This window comes from Apteryx rowi, unplaced genomic scaffold (genome assembly GCF_003343035.1).
Source record: "Apteryx rowi isolate R43461 unplaced genomic scaffold, aptRow1 scaffold_101, whole genome shotgun sequence".
NCBI lineage: Eukaryota > Metazoa > Chordata > Aves > Apterygiformes > Apterygidae > Apteryx > Apteryx rowi.
This window is the reverse complement of record NW_020447209.1, coordinates 2,263,540-2,286,522: the sequence shown is the minus strand read 5'-3', so window position 1 is coordinate 2,286,522 and position 22,983 is coordinate 2,263,540. Positions and strand designations below refer to the sequence as shown.

At 47.4% G+C, this 22,983-nt stretch overlaps 1 protein-coding gene across 1 annotated transcript in view; it reads right to left on the bottom strand.

The window, feature by feature from the left end:
- Positions 1-22,305, bottom strand: part of GAB2 (GRB2 associated binding protein 2) — a 51,690-nt gene extending 29,385 nt beyond the window's left edge. Inside the window, exons 1-2 of the mRNA XM_026063853.1 lie at positions 22,238-22,305; positions 19,741-20,041 (exon numbers count right to left, since the gene is read on the bottom strand). Of these exons, the coding sequence (XP_025919638.1) occupies positions 19,741-20,002 (262 nt within the window). The 5' untranslated portion in view covers positions 20,003-20,041; positions 22,238-22,305. The remainder of the gene's footprint in view (positions 1-19,740; positions 20,042-22,237) is intronic.
- Between the last annotated feature and the right edge of the window lie 678 nt (positions 22,306-22,983).

The following is a 22,983-nucleotide window of genomic DNA, read 5'->3' as shown; positions in this document are numbered from 1 at the left end:
ACTGGCCACTTACACCAGGAAGCCTAAACACAGCCCAAAAGCGATTAGTCCAGCAGCAAGCCAATGACAAACCAGCTGTCCCTGTACACTGATCATTTTTCTGATCACGGCAACCCCAAACCTCCCTCCATCCCATTTCAGATCGCTTTCTTCAGTCTCCATTCCTGCGCATACCCTCTTTCCTTGCTGAGAACGTCCCCCAGTATTAATATTGCTATAGCAGCTGCCCTGTGAGCTGTCTTTTAAACATAGCTCTAGTTAGACTCTCAGGAAGCTACTTTCACTGCCATGAGGTTAAAAATGCCTGTGACCCCCAAAGCTTTATGCACACAGAGGTTCTTGCACTAGAAATCGTGAGTTCACTTTTACAGAGAAGGTCTTCAATGTTGGCTAAGACCTGGAGGCTTTTCCCTTCCTCTTTTTTTAAGATGCAACAATGGCAAAAATGACTTGGAATTTATTCTCCACACGTCATCATAATCAAATAATATGCTAATGCTATTAGCATGGGACCTTGCATCATAAATGACTTAGAATCATATTCTCTTTCAAAATACTGGAGTTTCATTTAAATTGGTCTCCACAGCAACGAGAAACAAACAGGAATAATGTTGGATGAAAATCTCCTTCACGCCTGAGAATGGCAAATGAGGAATTTCACATCAGGGCCTGAGAGGAGAGTAATGAATGCAGCTCAAGCTGTTGTCCAAACCCCAGCCCCACCACTAGGGGTGAGCTTGTGCCAGTCATCTTCCACCCAACCACTTCTCAGCCATGACTACACGGAAAAAWGGACCTGTGCAACCAGGAGGTCCCTCAGGACCTCAAAGCATCCTGACAAAAAAGGGGGTGAACACACATGAGGTCGTGCCTCTGCTCAGGAAGCCTAAGGAGGCTTTCTTGGTCCTCCTCCTCCCAGACACTTTCTAGATGGCCCCAGGGGAGATGCATTTGACAACTGACTTCATTCATGATAAATCAATTTTTATCTGTTAAACTCAAAACTGGCTATTTGTAAATGACCTGGGGGAATACAGCTCCTGGTCATGGGCCGGACTCCCTTATTTTGGGGCTGTACAAATACAGACCAGAAAGAGCATGTCTGCTTCTGGCATTCATCAGTTAAAACAGGAGACACTGCTCCTTYCTTTGTCTTATCTACTTAGCTTGCAAGCTCTCTGGGATGGGAACAGTCTTCCATGAGGACTCAGGATGGGAAGGAACTGCAGCATCCTCTGCCCAATGCACAACAGACAATCACATGGCTCCATCCCATTCAAAATTCTTTCAAAGATCATTTTAAGATGCGGTAATGCTTGCAATCCCATGACTGGAAAGCTGGCCTACAACCTCATTCTTCCGAGAGTTAGAAACCATCTCCAACTTGCTAGGAAAATGCCTTCCCAGCTGCCTTACAGCTGGTGGGTCTTGGGACAATACTGCTCCTTAGTGAGATAATTCCTCTCCCTCCCAGGTGTTGTCCCCACCGTGGATTTGTGAACAACACAGCCCCTTGCAGCTTTTGTTTCTGCTAGGCTAAGGGCCAAAGCAGTGTTACTTTCCTCTTGCAAGGCAAGTTCTCCATCCCTTCACTCATTGTCTCTGCACTTGTTTCTCTCTGTGGTCACCGTTACATCACCTAGCACAGTGGGAGCTTCATTTTGGTTGGGGCTTCTAGCCGTTTCCGTAATAAAATGAATATTAGCAACCCAGCCCACAAGAATGTCTTTGAAAGCAGTGACAGAAAGTGGGAGTTGCCTTGCTTGAGAACGGCTGAAAGTTCAGCCAATGAAAAGAAAACAGCCGCAACCAGTTTCTCAGCTCTGTTTGTAATTATCTGGGCTCCGGTGGGTGTCAAAACATCTGTACTGGTTTGGCAGGGATTGGGGAGCGCAGCCTGTGCCAAAGGCAAGAACTGGCGTGGGTTGAAAGCAAGACAGCAACACGTTAGCATGATATCGGTGCTCAGAAATGCGGGGCCGGCAGCCTCTCCCGCAAACCTTTACGGGACGGGTTAGGGTGAGCACCAGCCGTGCCCCCCAGCCYGGGGGCACAGCCTTTGTCACGGCTCCAGCTGTGACTGCAGCATCACATCTGCTGGGGCTGGGCTGGGATCCTCCTCTGGGACACCCCGAGAGCCCCCCAAAGAAGCCGTGAGGATAGTTAAAGGTGATGCTTCTCTTTGACCCCRGGGCCAAAGTATACCCCAGGTATGCCAAGCTGGGACCGTTTGCCCCATGCATAGTCCATCCCGAATCCTGTGAGGTTTAACATCCCACCTCAACTTTGGTCGCCATCAGTTCAGTTCCATGTTACCCTTTCTTGTTTCTTTGCCTGAACGTTTTCACCCTGATGATAGCATCAACAGGTCTTGCTGCAGCCCTGGAAAGAACGGGCCTTTCCCCTGCTATAATATGGCTTCTTTGATTCTCAGATGGGCAAGAAACCTCATCAGTTTGTCTTAAAGATGCTCAGCAGAGGCTGCCAAGGAGCTGGAGGATAATGGTGTGGTTGGTTTAAAAGGTCTATGGCTATCATGCTCTCATCCCCCAGTTCCTCCCGCTTATCTCTTATGCCATGGTGCTGTGGGCAGAGGACACCAGAATAGCATTCAAGAACCAGGCTGGCTCAAGGATTTGAGAGCCATCCAGGAGCAGCGACACTGCTGTGTGCTGGGAGTCCCTCCAGGGCAGGAGAGGTGCCATCCATCTCACCCTGGTGTCTGGTCTCAGATTTCTGCCTGGAAGTGCTTGTTTCTCCCCACTGACTACAGGGAGCCCAGGGAGAAGAGCTCGCGTGGGGACATCCACACTGGACATATCTCACCAGAGTGGTAAATCCTGTCCATCACGTACACGGCAAGAAGAGCACACATGAGAAAGGGATGCTCATCCCTACAGAGGGGAAAGATTTGAATGTGTCCTGGGCCTCAGCTGAGTATTTCTGCAGAGGGACAATATTTCTAACCAGCAGGGCAAATAACCAGAATGAATGTTGCTATTTGAACCTTGTGCATTAAAGCATGAGCTATTTTTTTTTAAACTTGCAGCAGCAGTGGAACAGGGGTTAGTGGGGAGACGCAGTGTAATACGGAGATCTGTCCTCAGGAGACTTGAGCAGGACAGATTTAGGATCTAAACCACTTGTCAGAATCTCCTTGAGAGAAACATTTTTGGACTTCAGCATTCCTCATCCTGTGACTCGGAAACAAAACATCCTCCGACATCTGAGTACCGAAGTAAATCCTCTCTCCTCTGGTGCTCGCTCTGACTCCCACATGAACAATCCCATGGGCTCTGCTTATTAAACAGATCCCTCCCTCCTCTTCCTCGTTCAAACACCGCTCACACTGGGTGGCAAAGCCTGTGGAGCAGCAGCCCATCCTCGTAACCCACAACAGACAGTATAAAGACCCTAATGGGCAGGTGGGCCTGTGAAATAAAGATCTGATCTGCCTCCTGCTCTACAACATGGACCGAACTTCGCCAGKATCAGGACAATTGGAGTCACTGCGAAGATGCAGCCCTTCCCGATGGACTTCACCAGATGGAGAGGGAGGAATTACTGCCATCTAGGTGGGCACGGAGAGGCCRAACGACTGGCCTACGGGTACGTGTGATGCCTAAGACACAGGGCTATTAGCACAAGGCTGAAGACCCCCCCCGGTATATGCCATGCTCCGTGTTACACAGCATGCATCATTATATTGATTATATTGTCATCCCTGTGACTGTGCCTGTCCTTGCACACACCACAGAAGGTAACAGCACGCCGTCCAAAAATTAATCTACTTCTCTGGTGCATCTCAGATGCCTCGTGTTTGGCCTAGAGCCAGCTGAAAATGTTTTGACACCTTCCAGCTGGAAAATGCCATTTAATCAAAACAGAAGCTTTCCAAGGGATCATTTGTAGCCCTAAACTGCAAGAAACCTTTATAGGATAAAAGTGAATTTTAAGAAAAGTTGAGCAGGTCAAAGTGTTTCATTTCATTCTCATTAGAGTGGATCTTTTTCTTTTGGAGTGGATCACTCTGCTTTGACCAAAATGGATCATCTTAATCATCCTACTGTTGGCTTTTGAAATATGAAAGTGCAATTCTGAGTGAAACTCTGATTTTCAGTAAATTGAATCCAATTCAGAATGAAAACGCATGAATCAAAATTGACACTGAAAATGGATGAAAGTGAACACACCAAATTTGTACCAGCTCTGAAGCGGGATTTGTGATGCACTCTCTTCTTGGCTCTGTTCGCTGCAAGGGCTGTGCTCASTCGACACGCTGCAGGGCAGCACCCGCTATGGAAGGGATCATTGCAGTAATAGTTACATGGAGATAACCACTAACGATGAGGAAAGTATACAAGTTCACTGCTTTGGCGTCACAGGCACAGTATGTATAATATTGTGTACCTTGACGTGTTCCTTCAGATAGCTGCATCCTCTGTTTCACATTGCTCAGGAAACAAACAAACAAAAAAAACCAGCTAGCGCAACACTAAGACTCCATATTTGATAACTTTTTCATATTTACAGGAATGGGATTTTTTTTCCCCCAAGTTACCTAGATGACCAAGATCCTAACTTGGTGTCCTGGGTATTTAGTAGCAGGAAAGGATCTGAGTTAGATCCGGTACTTGGTGTCTCTTTTATCCATATCACTGAGTCCTTCGCCCATAGGATGAAATATGGTTTGGTAACAAAAATGCAGCATACTGGAGCTATTTCTCTCCGCAGATGCTGGGAATAATAAGCCATGATATAACAGATTTTGGCTACAACCACAAGAATGTAGGAATTACCAGTACAGGATCAGAGCAGAAGCCAGTCTAGTCCAGCTTTCTGTCTCCAAACGCTTCAGAGAAAACYGAGGAGTTCACAGAGATCACTCATGCAATAATGCACCCATAGGAAAAACTGATTTGTGCCTCACTTCATCATTTATAATCCTTATTAAAGCAAATAGTTTAACTTATCTAATATAACTGTGGGCGTTCCTGCACTCATGGAAGTACTAATTCTTTAAGCCATTTTATCTGCAAACTGAACCACTCAATATTATACGGGTCTGCAAACACAGGGCCAGTCTTCCCTTCAAACTGCACTGCAAGGCACCAGAAAGCAGTGTGTGTTCCCATTACTGGGACATGTCGGTGGAGGTTTTACGGCAAGAGACACTGATTTTCTAGGGCCAGGACTAAGCAAACAGGTCATGAACCTATCTTCATAAAAACATCAGTGACAGACACAGGATAGGGTAGCCATTCCAGCAAACAACATGCCAAAGAAATTCAAACCATTTGCAAGCCCATACTCTGAGTTATTCTTAAAGATAAGAGAAATGATGAAATTGAATTTCCGGAACATTAAAAAAATTCCAGCAACAACACATGCCAGGCAGGAAATATAAAGACTGGATTAATAGGACCTCAAACCCTTTGAAGAGGCAAATGTTAATGCCAAGGAATAGATATAATGGTATTTAAAAACTGTAACAAAGCTCTAAAAATGTGAAGGAGCTCAAGTGAAAATCACAAATCACATTACTCCCTTCTTAGAATCACAAAACAAAGTTTGGGGATGAGGAAAAGCCATCTGAGTCAAGGCATTGGGACCAAGGTACTAATAAAATCCTCAACAATTGAAGAGATACCACGGTGCTCTCCAGGAAAGAAAAAGTCCGCTGCTCTAGGAGGAAAGTGTTTGAGACAAAGATCTGGAAGAGAGGAAGGCTGCATTTTGACCTAGAAGATTATGCATTGAGCAGATTTTCACCCTAACACTAATCATCAAAGAAACCATCAAATAGCAAAAATACTCATAATAAATTTTATGGATTTCAAGTGGGTATTTAAAAGACTTCATCRTGACTCACTTGAGAGCAATTTGAACTGTTACGGCAAGCCAGCAAAAATAATTAACATCATAAAGGCTTTATATCAAGGTTGAGACTGCACAGTCAAAATATATGCAGACTTGAGGGAATGGTTTACACAGATACCAACGTCAAACAAGGTGGTGCTTGGCAGGGCAGGTGATTTGCCATGAGATAAAGGTGCAGATGGAGACATGGGCAGCACAGTAACTATAACCTAAACTTTTACAAGAGATGAAGTATTTGCAAGTGACAGCTYTGCTGGTGCACAAGTCCATACCAGACTTTTACCCAACACTTCGAAAAGAGGATTCATTGTCCATTATGAAAAAATTAGCAAATACAATGAGTCACTCAACTCAAGCTTACTTCAAAAGCRATGGCATACAAGAACAGGGGCAGTTCATATATCTAGCAGTAACACAATGGAAGGCAATCATACCAAAAACTGGCAAAGATGACCTGCACTGGCAAGCATGGGATTCGGTCACATGCAGCTGAAAGACCAAATGATGAACTTTTTAGGTGAAATGTTATTTTCCATCTTAATAAACAAAAGTAAACGGTGGAAATCAATCAAAGGTGCAAACAAGTCAGACACATTCCTCAGCRTATGATAGAGAGCCAGGAGATAGAAAAGAGAACTGAATCCACAGCAAAGGCCGAGACATGCCAGAGAGCTTCATCATACTCTGAAGTCTGATATTTCTATGCAGTGTCAGTTCATAAAAAAAMCCACAGAATCACAGAATTGGTGAGGTTGGAAGGGACCTCCGGAGATCATCTAGTCCAATCCTCCTGCTCAAGCAGCGTCATCTAGAGCAGGTTGCCCAGGGCCATGTTCAGTTGGGTTTTGAACATCTCCAAGGATGAAGGCTCCACAGTCTCTCTGGGCAACCTGTGACAGTGTTCGACCTCCCTCAAAGCAAGAAATATTTTTCTTATGCTTAACTATAAGTACTTGCTTAATTCTCCCTGGCTTAAAATGAACATAAACATGGACTAGCAGTTAAGGTGCTCCTTGGATGCCTGTTGGAAAATGCAGTTCCCTCCTAGATCTGATTCCCAGAGCAGGAAGAAGCAGGCTGAGAACACAGGGGGAATGGGAGAGTTGAATGACATCTYCTTTTCCTCAACGGTCTCATTTTTCAGTGAGCTTTTCAGGAACTGTGGCCAAGTGTCCCATTTAAGTTCTTTAACAGCTTGCAAGGAGCAGGTACCACCACTGAGATATCTCTGGCAGCAAATAGCTACAGGCAGGAGCTGGCCAGAGCCACACTGCTCAGACTGTCATGGACAGATAGAGACCATGAAACAGAAAAAGAGGGCCCAGGGAGTGACTGGTGCTCCTTTTGGTACTCTGGGTATCCTAGATCTGGAGTCCTTTGAACACCGCAGGCTTTGCAGAGCAGAGCAGAGTGCTGGGGATCAAATGAACCAAACACGGTACGAGCAGCACATCCGGATACACTGCCCTCTGCAAAAGCCTGAGGTGCCTGTGAGGCGTCTGCGTGGCTGGGATATGAGCGTTTGAAGAAGCACATCGTAGCGAGGGCATCTTCTCAAAGGGCTACAGAAATTGCTGCTGCAGTAGAAGAAAAAATGCACCAACATGTCTATGCTACATCTAGATAAATTCCTTCAAGCGGAGGCTGCCTTTACGTTTGGTGCCTGTACAGTCCCTGGAATAGCACAAGGCTGGTTCCTTGGCTGTATCTGTACTGTGAGCATCCCCAAGGTTGCCTGAGAGATGTGCTCAGCCATTCTTGGAGGGAGCTGGGATATAGTGAGGGCACACACCTGGACATAGGATCCAGAAGTGCTCCTGCATTCCCCGGAGCAGGTGTAGCCCAAGTAATAAATTGTAACAGTTACAGCTCTGACACTTCACTACATTAAACAATGCAGAAATAGCTTTGAGAAGCATGCAGTAATTATAACCGAAGCATAGAAACCATCTAGGGAAGAAGTGTTATCTTTGCAGATAAAATCAGTGATAAATGCTACTGCATTCATAAATAAAAATCAGTCTGGAAACAAACACTAAATGGTGTCACGGAAAGTTCATAGCAATCTACAGCTTCACGGCTCCTTCCTGCTTGCTCCATGTGCATTCACTTGGAGGCTTTAAAGGCTTTAGAAAGCTTTCTCTTTACTCAGGCTTATTTTTAATTGGAATCATAAAGCAACACAAAACGGTAAACAAACAGGCATTGGGGTCTGGGAAATGAGAGTTTAAATCTGTCCTGGCTTTCATCTCATGTTTTACAAAGCAGAGCTCAGGAGTTTTAAAATATGGCTGGTATCAAAGGTTCAGAAGGAACAACATGAAATATATGGAGAGAAAAAAAGAGGAGATACATCAGCTTGGGGAGGGGGGGAAAGTAACCATGTAAAAAGCTACCCTTAATTATTAGACTCAGCGTTTGATGTGATTTTCTCCCCCATTCTCTGACTCGCTCACATGCACGCACAGGCTGCATTTCACACCTCTGCAATGAAAGGTAAGGCTGGAGCTTGGCCCTCGTGCCTCTCTCTGCCCTTCGGCAAAGGTGCTAACTAACCCATGCTGCCGGAGCTGGACATCTCCAGCCAACGCCTTTGGTGCAGGAAAGAGATTTGCGTTTGCCAGCTAGCAGTTTGGTGCGCTCTCATCTTACACCAGCATGTGAGTCAGAGAGAGGTGAATTTACTCCCTCTTTTCCCCTTTGAGATCTCACTCTGCTTCCACCATATTTCCAGGGTCAGGACCCTGCATGTGGGGTATCGCTTGCAGACCCACCTCCCCACGCGCCAGCGCTCCTGATGCCCTCGTTCCCATATGGTTTTGAAGACACCGGGGTGCAGCTCCATGATCCCCMAAACTGGGGAGAGCCGTGCCCTTGGCTCAGGGAGGAAGGGACCCACAGGGCACCAGCGAGCTCTGCCCCAGGGGAACTGCTCAGCACCCATCAAGGGGTGAAAGAGTCATGGCCACGTCAGCCACACGGAGACGAGGCACGCAGAAGGTTTCGGACAACCCTTCTTGGAAATATAAATGTAGGTGAATTTGACTGTGAGTTTCTTCCCAGCTGGCGGACACCCAAAATGCCTCCTTCCCTCCCTCCCTCCCTTGGTTTCGTTCAGACAGTGCTGCTGCTCCAGTCCATTGCTCCAAGCCTATCAGATGTTTTTGTTTTCAAAGGCTTTGCATGGTTTTGTTTTTTGATCTAATACTGATACCGTCTGCTGCACTCATTTTTCCACGGTCAATAAGTCATCTCAAAAATTCCTCAGCACCCATTAAACTAATGGGGCTGACCTGACATGCACAGGGCTTGTAGCAATAAAAGCCAATTATGGGACGAAGAATTATTTCAAATAGGTTTCTGATTCTGGGTACTTGGCCCAGGTGACAGTCCCTGGGCAGGGCTGAGAGACTCTTGAACGCAGCTTCCCAGCCTCTGCTAGGAAACCTGTGCTTGAAAGAAGTACTGGGAAATGCTTTTTGATGTCATGAAAACACTCTTGAACTTCATGTTTCTTCCTCCTCTCTGAGCTCAAATCTTAACTCTCAGTGTTTGCGCTGAACACACAGAGTCTGAAGCCCCAGTCCCAGCAAACCCAGTGGGACTTTTGCCAGAAAAGGGGAGGATTTTCCCCAGTAGGCCCAGTTCTCCAGCTCCATAGTCATCCTCAGAAGAGAGCAGTGGGACATCCTTGCTCTGGGTGCCTGCTAGGGAACAGTCAAGAAGGACTGCAGTATTTGGTTGTTGGTGTTTTCTGAAAGCTGAGCATAAATTTTCTTCCCTGCTGGTTGAAGTTTTTATTATTTGCTGCAGTTAAGAGAATTCTTTGTCGTAAACCTGGGTGCTCCCACAAATGGCCACATCCTCTGAAAGTTCATCTCAGTTCTGGGCCGTAATCATACCAAGAAGGGTACTGTTAGAGCGGAATCTCCTACCATGAATCTTCTGGGGTCTCTCCTGGGGTGGCAGAGTAGTTCCTGATAAGGGCTAGCAAACGCAAGGCCATCAGATTCTTTGGATTCTTCAAGCCCTCTATCAGCTCTCCAACATGTCCAGAGCCACAATAAAATGTTTAAATTCTAATACCCTAAAAATTCCTAAATTCCAAAATGTTAAATTCTGAAGGAAATGGTGATCCACCATTGCAGTCTGCAGATGTTCAGCTGCATGCATTAGACCCCTGAAACCAGAAGTTTGACTTTCTAATCATGTAGATACCTTAAGATTTTTTTCCCTTGCTTTCTGGTTTCTAAAGCCCTCTGTTACCCTGATTCAGTCTTTTCTCTGCACCCAAGTGGGGTAGAAATTTGCTTTTGTTTTTAAGGACAGTGACCATCACAACAGTGCTGTGTTGAATCTGGTCCTGCAGTGCTTCCGATAACACAGTATAGTAGCAGGAGCTGAATATAGCAAGAAGAGTGAGGCACGGAAGAATGGCAGGGGCTGATCCTCATGTGGTATAAATGAAATGATGACAAATGACACCATTTGAAGATCTGTCTCCAAATACCTTGACAGTCTTGACAGAAATCYGAGGATGGGTGAGATTCCTCTCAGCATAGCTTTAGGAAGCTACAAGGTGGATGCCTCAGCTAACTAGTCATGGTTCTCTGTAGAGTCAAAGGAAAGAAACCGGCATTTTCAGGGTGCAACCAATCCACCTCAGTTCACACATCTATTCAAGCMTGAGAAAAGATGCTTCTCAGATAGCCTCGTTTCTCTTCACAGACTTAAAAAGGACTGGTGGGTGATGGGCTTACATGGAGAGGTCTACATCTGAAGCTCCCCATCTGTATTAGGATAGGTAGTCCCCRCCACAGAGTCCTATTTGCAAAGGCTGCATGGATTTAATTAGAGATGATCCTAATTCTCAACAGCGAATCCAGACTTTCAGTATAATCTGAATTTGGACCTGGACATAAAGAAGGAAAATGTCAACTAATGACTATCACACAAGATTCAACTCAGAAAGCGTAACTTCTGTTCCAGGTTCTGCCTGGGTGGCCCCCAGGGAATTGTGGCCTGTCTCAGTGCCTCCTTCTCCTCATCTACAATAGCCCTGCAGTGACTGGAGGCCAGCTGCAAAACAGAGCAAAACGCCCGAGAATCAACCTGGGTTAATTGACTGATGTGTTTTTTGCTTCCAGGCAAATGTCTTATGAACAGAGTGGGGCTGGCTGAGCTCAGCGATGGAGAGTAGAGAGCTTTCACCCAACACCAGGCTGTTGGAGGGCCAAGCTGTTGGACTGTGCAGTGCACAGATTACAACCACCATGACGTGTCTGGCTGCCAACGGCACGTCCTGTCCAAACCCTTTCAGCTGGTTCCCTCTCCAAAATGCCAGAGGAATTTACATCAAGGTGAGCTCAGTAGAGTTCAGCAGAGACAGCAATCATTCTTCCATGTTTCTTTCTTCCAGGAAGCAAATTTCCTGGTTGTTAATCGCTTTCTGCTCATCTCCAAAGGAAAAGAGGGGAAAAAAAGGCAGCAGGCACTTAACCGCTCTCAAGCTGCTCCTTTGTGCCAAGACCACTCCATCTCCGGTATTGTTTACACTGAAATAAAAGCTGAACAGTGTCAGATCTTAAAATAACTTGCTGTTTGCAGCTCAGGAAAACCAGGGTCAGGGAAGTTTGAAACAAATTTAAAGAGGCAGTATAACTAAGGGATGACCTGGGACTCACAGATAAGGAGACATCTGCATGTGCCTGAAGTTTAGCTAAGTGCCTAGTCCAAAGCAAGCTGGGGTCACTAGAACTCACCCATCAATTCCAGTGCAGGCTGGGGCAGGCATAGGTCTGAAATGTGACATCTACTTTTGTCCCACCAGAGCAAATCTGCAACCAGAGATATTTCCCTTGTTAGGAAAGCTCAGCACACGTTAGAGAAGGATGAAGGAACTGATCCAAATATCCTTGAGATGTGCAACCAGTGGATCTAGATCTGAAATATGGTGTTTTAAAAGAAGGAGCTCCATGACCCTGAGTGCAGAAATTCTTTACTGGAACACGGAGGAAAAGGCTACATCTTTACAGGCCTTAGGATGCTGGGCCAGAGGAAGGGCTCAAGGCTCAGGAACTCCCTGCCCTGTCTCTGCAAGTCCACAGTGCCCCCCTAAGTTCCCCGTGACTTTGCCTTCCCAGCTCTGGCCACCTCCAAGTCTCAAACAGGGCAGGTATGACATGAGGGAAGGTTAACGAGACTTGGGTAGGTGGGATGCATAGAGAGAACCAAACCAGACTTGCTCCATCCACACTGCAGGTTGAGCTCAATTCATTCATAATCTTGCTGGGAGAAAGACTGGCCTCCAATTGAGATGATTTTCAAGTATGGCCCATATCAGCTGTTAAAGAGGAAGTCAAGGCCTATCCACATGAATGGTAAGAGTGGAAGAGTCAAGTTCTGGCCCAGCTTGAGGGACCAGTGCTCTGCGGGAGGTGTCTGGCTGCCTTCTCAGCTGCCCTTAGGTGGCAGTGCTGGCTGAAAATACCAAAATGCAGAGCATCAGCGACACAGGTGCTTTCACGGATACAAGGGACTCCACACACCTCACGCGCTGCCCAGAAAATCCATCTCCATTACTCAGCCCGTCCGCACCAATTGCATACTCCCCGACACAGTCACGGCTTGCAATTAGACAAGGGCACTACGTCGCAAGTGCTAGCATGAAAGGAAACAGGCGTGTGCCGGGCACAATAACAAGGAAGTACCTGGACCTTGCTGCGGTCATTAGTATTTCCCCTACACTTCAGTTCAGCCTGGCAACAGGAGACACGGCAGCAGCAGGAAAGCGAGGGCTCTCCTGGGGCCGTTTCCTTGTGTGGTCTCCCCAGAGCTCTGCTCTTGAATGCAGGGATTATGAGCACAGGTGACTTGAAGACATTCGTGGAAGGTGGTGTATGGCATGCAAAGGCCTCCCTCCACGCAGACCGCAGGTCAGCCTTCTCCTCTGGTTGCCTGATCTCCATCACTCACCTCCTTCAGGCATCCTGCTCCCTTTTTCTCTAGTCCTGCTACCTGCAGTCTCTTCCCTGAGCTCTTGGGCAGCTCCCATCCTCTGAAAGAGTCTTTGGAGGTAGCTTTGCTCTGTCTTTTCTTCAGCTCATCTGTAGCTCCCTTTGCTGATGTGCAGTGCAAAGCTCCCTGTGTGAAGTGCTGTACAAGCACTCATGCAAACCCGACCTCAGGGAACCGACAGTGCAAAAGACATAGTTAGCCTGACACCGGGACAAACACATTTTGGGGAATAAGAGAGGAGGGAGCAACAGCAGCCAAATGAGATCTGTGGCATGGGCTAGCAAGCCGTCTGGGTAAGTGGGTGGCATGGAAGAAATGCATGGGCTGGGGAGCAGTGGGCTAGTGACCCACGTGGGACCCACAGACCAGGCAGGTCAGATGGGTACTAAAGTGATAAATCTGTTCTGATGGGCTGGAAAGGGGTAACCAGTGGAGGGGATGGGGAGGCTGGGCAGTTTCATGCCAAAGATATCAGCAGCAGAGAGCTTGGGAACAGGTCCTAGGAACCACTGATGTGACAGGCTCTGCTGAATGGAAATGAACTGCCTCCTAAGCTGGAGAAACTCCTGTCAGCAGAGCAAGGATGCATCTGTCAGAGGTGTTTCAGCCTGGACCTCTTGCTGGCTACTGGAAAAATTTGAAAGACAGCACCTGGGAGCTCCCCGGCAGAGGGAACAGCTGAACACAGTCACGGAAGCGTCCACATGCACCGAGAGTTGCTGGCGTCTGGGGGATGAGCCGGCAAACTGCTGGTGCAAGCGACTTGGCTGACTTGAAGGAAGAAGGAGATTCCCCTCTCCTTTGGCCAGCTGGGAAATCATCAGCCCTTCAATCTTCCTCTTGCTGCTGGCGGTGCCAGCAGAAAGATGCTCAGGTCTCCATCAAACATTAATGCTCATCCCTGACTTGCATTCGTCAGGAGACAGTAAAAACATCGGGAGTGCGGGTGATTGATCTGGCCCGTGATTTAAAATGTCAGCACCGAGCCACAGAGATGGAGCAATAGGTATGCGACTCCGCAGAAAGCCTGGAGTGAGCCTCCAGCACGAGGCGGGCGGCAAAGCGCTCCCGTGCTGAGCACGTCCTTCTGCTCCTCTTCTGCCAAAGTTTCCGCCTTCAAACCCGGGCGCTACCGTGAGCCTCTGCTTTGGGAGAAGGACGCGGGTGAGTGAAAATCCATGGCCCTGAAATCAGCTGTACAACATGATCATGAAATAAAAGCGGGGATTGAAAAATATCACAACAATGCGTTTCTGGCTGGAGATGAACGTGCTCGTGCCGGGTGGGAGAGGCCACCACTGCCAAATTCAACCCATCAGGGCAAAAGCTGCATCTTATCACTTTTCCCACGCCCCACTCATCCTCTCCGAGGGATGGGAGCCTTCAGTTTGGAGTAAGGACATTTACGCATCCATTAACATATTACTACTGTTTCTGTTTTGATTTTTACTGCTGCACAAAAGGCCCAGCTGAGATCGTGACACTGTTTACTAGCACAAATCCACAGTAAGAGTGTTGGCAGATGAGCCCCGGAAAACCTGTGCCCCACAGAGAACATGGTCCAAAGAGATGGGAATAGAAAGAGCCTCAGGGAGGTACCAAGGTCACACAGTAAATCCAGGCAGAGCTCGGAGAGGTACCTACATCTCCTAAATAAGTAATCTGTGCACAGGACTGTTCCAAGGACATGCTCCTGTGCTCACTTGCCAGAAGGGATGCACATTTTTCCAAGAGAAATTAAATTATACACTCCCATAGCTTCATCTCTAAGTTGTATGGGAAATATAACATGGCTGAGTTTTTGTTGAAGCCTGTGTTGGCACCAGAAAGGGTTAATGGCACATGAAATATGTTTAGCAGGATTTTTTTTTCCCCAACAAACAAAGCATATGAGAAAATACAGTTCACAGCTGAGACCTGGCTGCCTGCCCACTAGGGCAGGGAAAATACAGATGGTTAGAAATATAACAAAATAATCATGAGCTTGTATTTCTTCATCAGTCCATGCTAAGGGTCCCTGGGAACCCTCTGAGCATGTAGCAAAAAGCAATGTTCAAACAAACTAGGGCAACTGGCCCTCACGAAGCAAGACCAGTGCTGGTGCAAGGCCAACACCAAGAAGAGGCCACCACCCAATGGAGACCAAAGATGATGTCTTTCTCCAGGCCACACCTTACAGGTATGCAGGTTCGTTAACACACACACATACACTTTCACACACCTACCTACCGTCAGTCCAGAAAGGGGGCAAAGTGAGCCTGACTCCCACCCTAAATTAAGCTCCAATCTTGAGCTGATAAGAGCAGGCAAAACTTGGTGGGTTGTTGCCTTTTGCCACATTCCTGGCCACCAGCTGGAGAAAGGACCATGGTTTGGATTAAAGAGAGTGTTGTAAGATCGGCTTCCCTCCACTCTTGCAAACAGAGTCTGGCAAATATCCTCATGTCAACAAGGCCTATATTGTATTTGAACTGATTGAAGTGCAACCAGTGCAAATTGCATGCGTGTGTAGACAAGTTGGCTGTAAAATCAGTACTGTGCAGTCTGGGCTTTTGTGGGTGAAGCCAGAAGCAAGTCTGCCTTCCTTGAGTCCTGTCAACTTACCCAAACCTACGGAGGAGATGAGATTCTGCAAGGCTCCTTTTTCTTTTTGCAAAATGTTAATTAGTTATCAAAGTAAATAGGTGTTAGCAGAAACAAAGAGCTTTACAGCAGTCTGAGTAAACAGCTTAGAGTGAATTTAATTTCCCCTTTCTAGGCAAATGTGATTTCCCTACTTCGTTGTTCTCCAATTATCTTCAGGCTGGGACACAGGATGAAGCTCCAGTGACTCTGGTGGGTGACTGCTCATTGGCTGTGCTGGGATAGCCAATGCTACCTGTGGCTTCACTTAAATTTGTCTCCCTGAGGTTGAAATGAGGTTCCTTTTGATGAACAAGATGCGTAATGCAGTCAGGGACTAACTATTACAGCAGTTCAGCTAAATGTAGCAACATGCTGAACTACCCTAAACTCCATCCTATTTCTTAATCCTTAGAGTCCTCCAGTCTAGACAGGACATGCATGTCTAATGTAAAAAACAAGCCTCATGCAACAGAAAATTTACAATCTCCCATCAAACTGCAAACACACCACAGAAAGAAGCATCAAAGGGCACAAATTCATTTTGCTCTTTTTTTTCAGGCCACCTTTGAAAACTGAGCCTAAGTGACATCTGTGCGGTATTTTGCTGGTTGCCTGGGTGGAGGGTTTGCTGCCACGCAGGACAGTTTTTATGGTACTTTTGATGTGTGCAGCCACTTTCAGTTTGTYTATTTTCTTGCTAGTTGTACTAAAAAGCAATTGAAACCCTGTGTTTTCTTCTCCTGTCCAGGGGAGCTGGTGAAACCTGCACAACGAACAAATGCTACAGTCACTCATTTCAGCCCAGAGAGCTTCTGCTCCAAGTACTTTCCCATTGATTACAGTCAAGGCCTTTGACAGCGTGCACAAATTAATGGCTGGGCCATTCTTCTGATCTCACATAACATTAAGGTAGTGGAGACCTGGATCTGCCCTCGTGCTGTAGGGACTGGTGACATGACCAAAGCCAAAAAGCTGTCACACCTGAACAGGTCTCTGCCTGCCACCTAGGCTACAGTGACAACCTGCGTGCGCTCTTAGCTGGCCCCAAATGGGAAGAAATATACTTGCATGGTAGTACAGACTACCATGAATGCAAGTGAATTTTTGCTCCACGACCGGTAGGCTAAAAGCAAACTCATGCTCAGTCGCTGTGGCTCCGCTGACACGGGGTAACCAATGAAGCAGCAGGTAATCCATCATATGATCACGGCTTTAGTAGATGTCTTTGCTGATGATGTAGCACATTCCCAGCTGGGATACTAATGATCCAGCCGGATACACCCTAGCTTTGGATCCAGACCCCAGGTATGCTTTCAGGTCAGCATAATATAGTCACGCACCCTACTTCCCTCAGAACAAGAACAACCAGAAAAATGTGTACAGTAGCTTCCCCGGCAGCTTCTGATCTCGTTCCGCCACACTGACTGTCTGCTGGGAGAGTGAGGTTAGTTAATTAATTGCTACAATTAGCATGGAGAGCTATTCCTGCCCATGATGATTACCTTTTCCTCCCCTTTTTGATGCATCCAAATTACTGACTCATTTATACAGAGACTGCAAATTCTCCAAGTCACAGACTGTACAGCACCAAGCACAGAAGAGGTTGAGGAAGAGGGGGCGAAGGTGTAAAATAGAAATGCCAGAAGGCCTGGGCTCTGTTTCTACCTGAGAACTGCCTTGTTCTCTGCAAATCCCTTATCCTCCCCTGCCCATCACCCCACGGCTGTGAGGAGTGGTGAGGGGGGAGTATGGTAGTTACAGAGCTGCAAATATTGCTATGACTGTTTCAATTCTCACTAGAGCTGATCCATCAGGAAGGATGTTATGGGATCATGTATGATAACATGGACAAGACTCCTAATACCCATCACACTGCAATGATCCTGCAAATTCTCTGCACAGCCTTGGGCCATGGGTCCTTCCCAACCCAACACAAACACTTTGGAAGATGGATGGAAGCCCAGAACGAGGACTGGGGCTGTCTCAGGTGTACTACAGTGGTCCCACATGCTGCCCCTACTTAGCAGTGATGCTGAAGAAAAGGTGCCTTCCAGAGGTGACTGTGGAGTTACCATTTTGCTGAGCACCAGAGTGAAGCACTAGCCCTGAATAATTCATGGGTGCTCTCTGATCTCTTTCTCCAGCATCTGGAGGCATCTGCTGTGTTTACTGTCGCAGACCATCGCAGGCCTTTTCTCAGCTGACTCAGAAAATTGTGCTTTGGCAGTCGGGTACTGTTTCAAGAGGGTACTTTCCCTACAGTGTTAATGAGCTGTGATTTTGTTACAAATAGGGATTTTTGTTCCTCTTTTGCTGATGTCACTTCATGGTCCTACAGGGAATAGAGTTTGGATCTCTGCAGCCTAACAAATCCTATGTTCCCTTTGGGACAAATATACTTGCAAGCGTGAGATTGTTTTTCCTTATGATGCCCTGGCTTATATTTCACTTAAGTCCAGTATTGATCCTGTTTTCTCTGGGCTGGGAGCTCATTTTACTAAATTGGAAGAAAAAGTTCCACCAGCTGAATGCAAGCAAAATGAAAAGTCCTGCAACAAAACAGCTCTTAAAAAGGTGTCTGCAATTTAGCTGACCCTTGATGATTGCGATACTGACATCGGAACTGGATGTAATTTATTTAGCCTGACCTTTGTCTGCAAGATTATGCTCACAGCATTATCAGGGATTCTTTATACCACTTGTACAGTCATTGCCAAGGTGACGTCCCGTTTAATGCGTCAATCGCTGAAGATTGAATTCGCGCTATTGTGATGCTTTGTTTGCTGTCCTGCCTGACAATCTTTTGGCAGGGTTTCAGCTTGTGCAGATTGCAGCTGCTCCACTATTGACCAAAACAAATTAAAGTTGGACATTATTATTGGGAGGTTTATGTAGCCGGCATCTGTGAGTCTTCCCTACACAGGACTGGGGTCTCCTTCCTGAAGGTGCTTTACTTGTCTTTGCTGTGGGAAGACCTTCTGGGGATGACATGGGAGAAAAGTAACAAAAGGAGAGGAGAGAAGGGGGAAACTCTGCAAGTTGAAAGGATGAACACAATAAAGTGTTTAAAAGAAAAAGAAGACTTTTAGTTTGCCACTGACCCTATCTTTTAGCCACATCATCTGGCAGCAGAAGCCAGGCACTATGGTTTGTGAAGGGAACCATGCCTCCTCTTCCGTTTAGCTGGTTTTACAGCTCCGGCTGCCAGCTGAACTCCTCAGACCCGACATTCATTACTATTACTGCAGGAAAGCCCTACAGCTGCACCACACGGCTGTGGATTAGATAGAGCTAGGAGTCCCACAGCTGATGTCAATGGTGACAGGACCAGCAGTCAACCACAGTGCTGCACTCCTGCCCTTGATCCTCTCAGCCCCATCCCATTCCAGCTGGGACTTAGGTGGCCCTTCAAGGTGCCCCTGTCTCAGCCTGAACAGCTCTGGGGAGCCTTTGCTGAGCTGTAGATGTCACCTGGTGACATTATTTCCAAGGAACATCCTTGTTCACCTGGAGAGGGGTAGGCAGTGCACATCTCCCCGCCCTGCCAGGGAAGCAGAGGCAGCTCACCATGACTCAACGCAGCAGCTTGCCAAAGCACAGCAGGTGTTGATGGTGGAGGACTACCAGTAGAACAGGTCACTCCAACTCTCCTGCTGTGCAAAACTACCCTGGCATCTACCTCTTCCCTTTCAGGAGTTTCTCAGTGGGTCCCATGAGCAGACATGGATACAGGTGGGGAGGAAGCGGTATATCCTTCACCCAAGAGYCTGCTGGCAGGGAACACAACCGCAGCAGGGGTGAAGGACCTAGTCCCAGTAATACTTCTTCCCTCCACCCCGCTTGAGAGATTGACACTGCTGAAAGAGGGGGATTTTCACTGCTGATTCTCACAGCTCATGAGGGGACTTCCATGGTGAGGACAAAGGCTGCAGTTAAAAAACAAACAAACAAACAAACAAACCCTACCAACTAATTTTAACAGACTCAGAGGCCTACAGTTATGGAAAAAGATGAAGTAGGTGGCTTGCATGGTCAACAGCTACTCCTCTTTGGATGTCAAAGGTAGGAAATCCTCCTGAAGGCTTTCCAGGGACTACTCCAGCATCACACCAGGCTGCAGCTCCCCTCCCTGATATCTGATCTGACAGAAGAGTCGAACCCACCAAGGAAGACCAACACGGGAGATGTTGTTGACTGCGGACATAGCTTTCACGGTACCTGTATTCTCCTCGGACTGGTTGAAGCCACAGATTTGGCATATGCTGCGAACCCACTTGTTCATGTCGTCCTCCGTCTCGGCCACCAGGTAGAAGGTCCTGTCACTCGTCTTGATGTCAAAGATATAGCTGTCTTGCAGCTCCTTCTTGTTGAAGGTCAGTCCTGCATCCACTTGCTCACAGAAGTTGAGGTTGATCACACGCAAGGGTTTCTTGGAGTGGTCATTTTTGTAGTATTCTAGGACATCAGGGTCACCACTCATCCGACCGCTGCGCAGGACAAACCAGCGTTTCTTCCATGCCTGAAACCAAGAAGAGCGAAAGCATGAACACATGGGGCTGCGCCCAGCCCATCTCAGTGCCTCCCATAGCTCAAGTCATGCAGGGCCAAGAAAGCACTAACACACACAAGGTGACACAAATAAACACAAAAACTTTCTGCCCAGGAAGGTCTAGGACACTGCTTGGTACGTCACAGCAAGAGGTGCACAGACCCAGATCAGTTTAGGAGTTTAGTACTCAAATCTCACTGATTATCCAGGAGAGTTAAGTACTGAAATACCGTTATGGCCTAAGGTTCATATGACTTCAAGAAGTGCTAGTCCTGAGGCTGAAGCTTAGAGAAACCCTGCTCCCATGGTAAAGCTCAGCTGCACCTCTCATGACCTGAATACCCTTTGCTCCTTGACGCGAGATAATTTCTGGGAAGGAATTACTGGCCATAGCTATGCTGAAACGCATTCCAGCAACTCACAGGAACCCAAGTTCTTTGGGTACAGCGTCCTAGGTATCCTGCCCTTCAGAGAACCCCTGAGAGCATTATAATGAGCAGTTACAGACACAGAGCACGTTGATCCTATCTCTGTTTAAATGCCAGTATAGAAGGGCTAATAAAGCCAATGGGAAACTGTTTTGGTTTTTTAAATATCAGGAATAATGCCAGGAAGACCCGTGGAGAATCCAGACTTCATTTGTTTTCAGCATCTTCTGCTCTTTGGTACGTAGGAAATTCCTTAGCAAAGAAAAGGTTATTGATTCTTAAGAGCTCTGCTGGCCAGTGGCCCTCCAGCCCTGCTTCACTAGGCAAAACCGCCCCTGTCGAGGCTGCCCCTGAGAATGGCCTCAGGGCTTTATGCTGTTTTAAGCAAACTGGAAAATAAATGTCACTCTCGAGCCCCGGCTGCTCCCTGCACCAGTGTTTAGCTGTCCCCCCTCTTCTCCTCCCCTGTGYGAACACCTGCTTTGCACAGAGGAACGAGCTGGCTGAGTGCAACCGCGTGGAGGGCTGTTTTGCACATCRGCTCTCCTCTGCCAAGCAGCACATGTGTTTGCGGAAAACGCCTTGGCCCAGCTGTTGATGGGGGAGAGCAGGAATTAATCTGCAACCTGAGCTGAAGTTTTCAGCGGCGTAAAACAAATGGGGCTTTTGAGGCTGTGAAGTTATCCCTAAGGCAAGCCAGCTCAGGAGATACCTTCTGGTTTGGTCCAACAGCTAAGTCAACATGGGGGTTTGAGCCGGGCCTTTCCAAGAAGGGTGACACAGAGGTTCGGTGCCCCAAAAGGAAATTTCAGGCCAACTGTGTGGATACCATGAATMGAGTGAAAGAGCCCCTTAGTGTTGCCCCATCCTCTTAGCCCRAGCAGCCCCAAATGCAGCTGGCAGCCCACAGCCCTCGGTGCAGGAGGCAGGAGTAGCTACAAAGATAAAGTGCTGCACGTTACAGCTTACATACTATATGGAGAATTGTGCCTATCTAAGGGATATCCATCCTGCAGGCTGGAGCTTACCCAGCTGGGAAGCTTTTGCGGCTGGCTCTGCACTGTCGTCGGACTCCCTGTGCCTGGGGGAGGGATTCAGAGGGCGAGGAAATCCCCTTTATAAGACCTTACAAAGGGCTGATCTCAGCTCCYGTGGCAGGAGGAAGGGAGGGATTCATCTAAGTGTAGCTTTTAAAAAAATTGTTCCCTGGTCTAAGTCATTTGTGCAAGCTCCTGTTGGAGGTGGGGGAGAGACACAGGTGCTTCTCAGGATTAGTTCAAGACCTGACACTATTTCGGGATCAAGAGAGGCTGGAGGTAGGGATTTGTGGCAAAGGGGGTCTCCAAATGCAAAGTCTGAGGTATTGGCTTGGTTCGGTAGCTTGCTAAGATCTCGTTAACTGCCTGGACCTTGGTCTAAAACATCTGCTTGTGTTGCACCAAGTAAATGGAGCACTGCAGCTGGAGACATGCCCATCGGGGGAGAGCTCCTAGGCAGCACCCATGGGGACATTATGGGGACACACGCCGTGCCCCAGTCACCCAGCTCAGCCCGTGGGACCTGAGGCAAGGAAGAGCACACCACAGGTTCCCCAATCTCCGGCTGCTGTTGTAAAAAACTTCCCGATGGTCTTCCYTGCCCTGAACAGGAGCTGGGACAGGAGAACATCAGAGCCTCTAACCAAACCGCTTCCCACATGTCCCAGTGTTTATGGTTCAGCCCAGGACTCCTTCGTCACCTTCAGACACAGCCAGGTTGTCACGTTTGTGGATACTTCCCCCGAACCATTTCTCTGGTCCTTGCTGCGATGTGAGGTCATGTCTGCTGATGGGAGCTGCCCTTCCATGGCCTGGATGAAAGCCAGAGTGAGCCCCTATCTAATATGAACTGGGAGCTTGACCTGCTTTGACCTTCTTGTGTGGTTTCTCACCTTCCGCTACTTGCGCTAAACCCATTTCCGCCAGCCATGCATGAAGGAGAACGACTGTGTTTGCGATAGATAAAACTTGGTGTTGAGCTTGCGGTACACTGAGAGCACAGCATGCAGTGATAATGGATCTGCTGGAGATAGCTCCGCGGTCCGGTGCCAAGTCAAGTAGAGTGGGTTTTGTTTAATTCCTGCGGTTCACATGTTTTTTTTTTTGAGGGGGGAGTTGTTGTTGAATAGAATGTCAGTTTTATCTATTAAAAACTGCAAGGAGCGAAAACAAACTCTCCAAAAACATTTATAATGGAAAATGAGAGGCCAGTGAACAACATGGGCTGGATACAGCCCACAGGGATCACCAGGGTGATGTGAAGTACTGCAGATACTCCTGAATTACATGACGCAGACCTCGGTTTGCACCAAGGATACAACAGGAGGGAAAATGATCCCCACCATCCTGCCCTGGCCATGAACAGATGTTTGTTTGATAAGATTTGCCTTAAAAAAAAAAAAAAAAAGCACCAGCTTTTGGGGTCATATGATTATGAGAGGTTGGG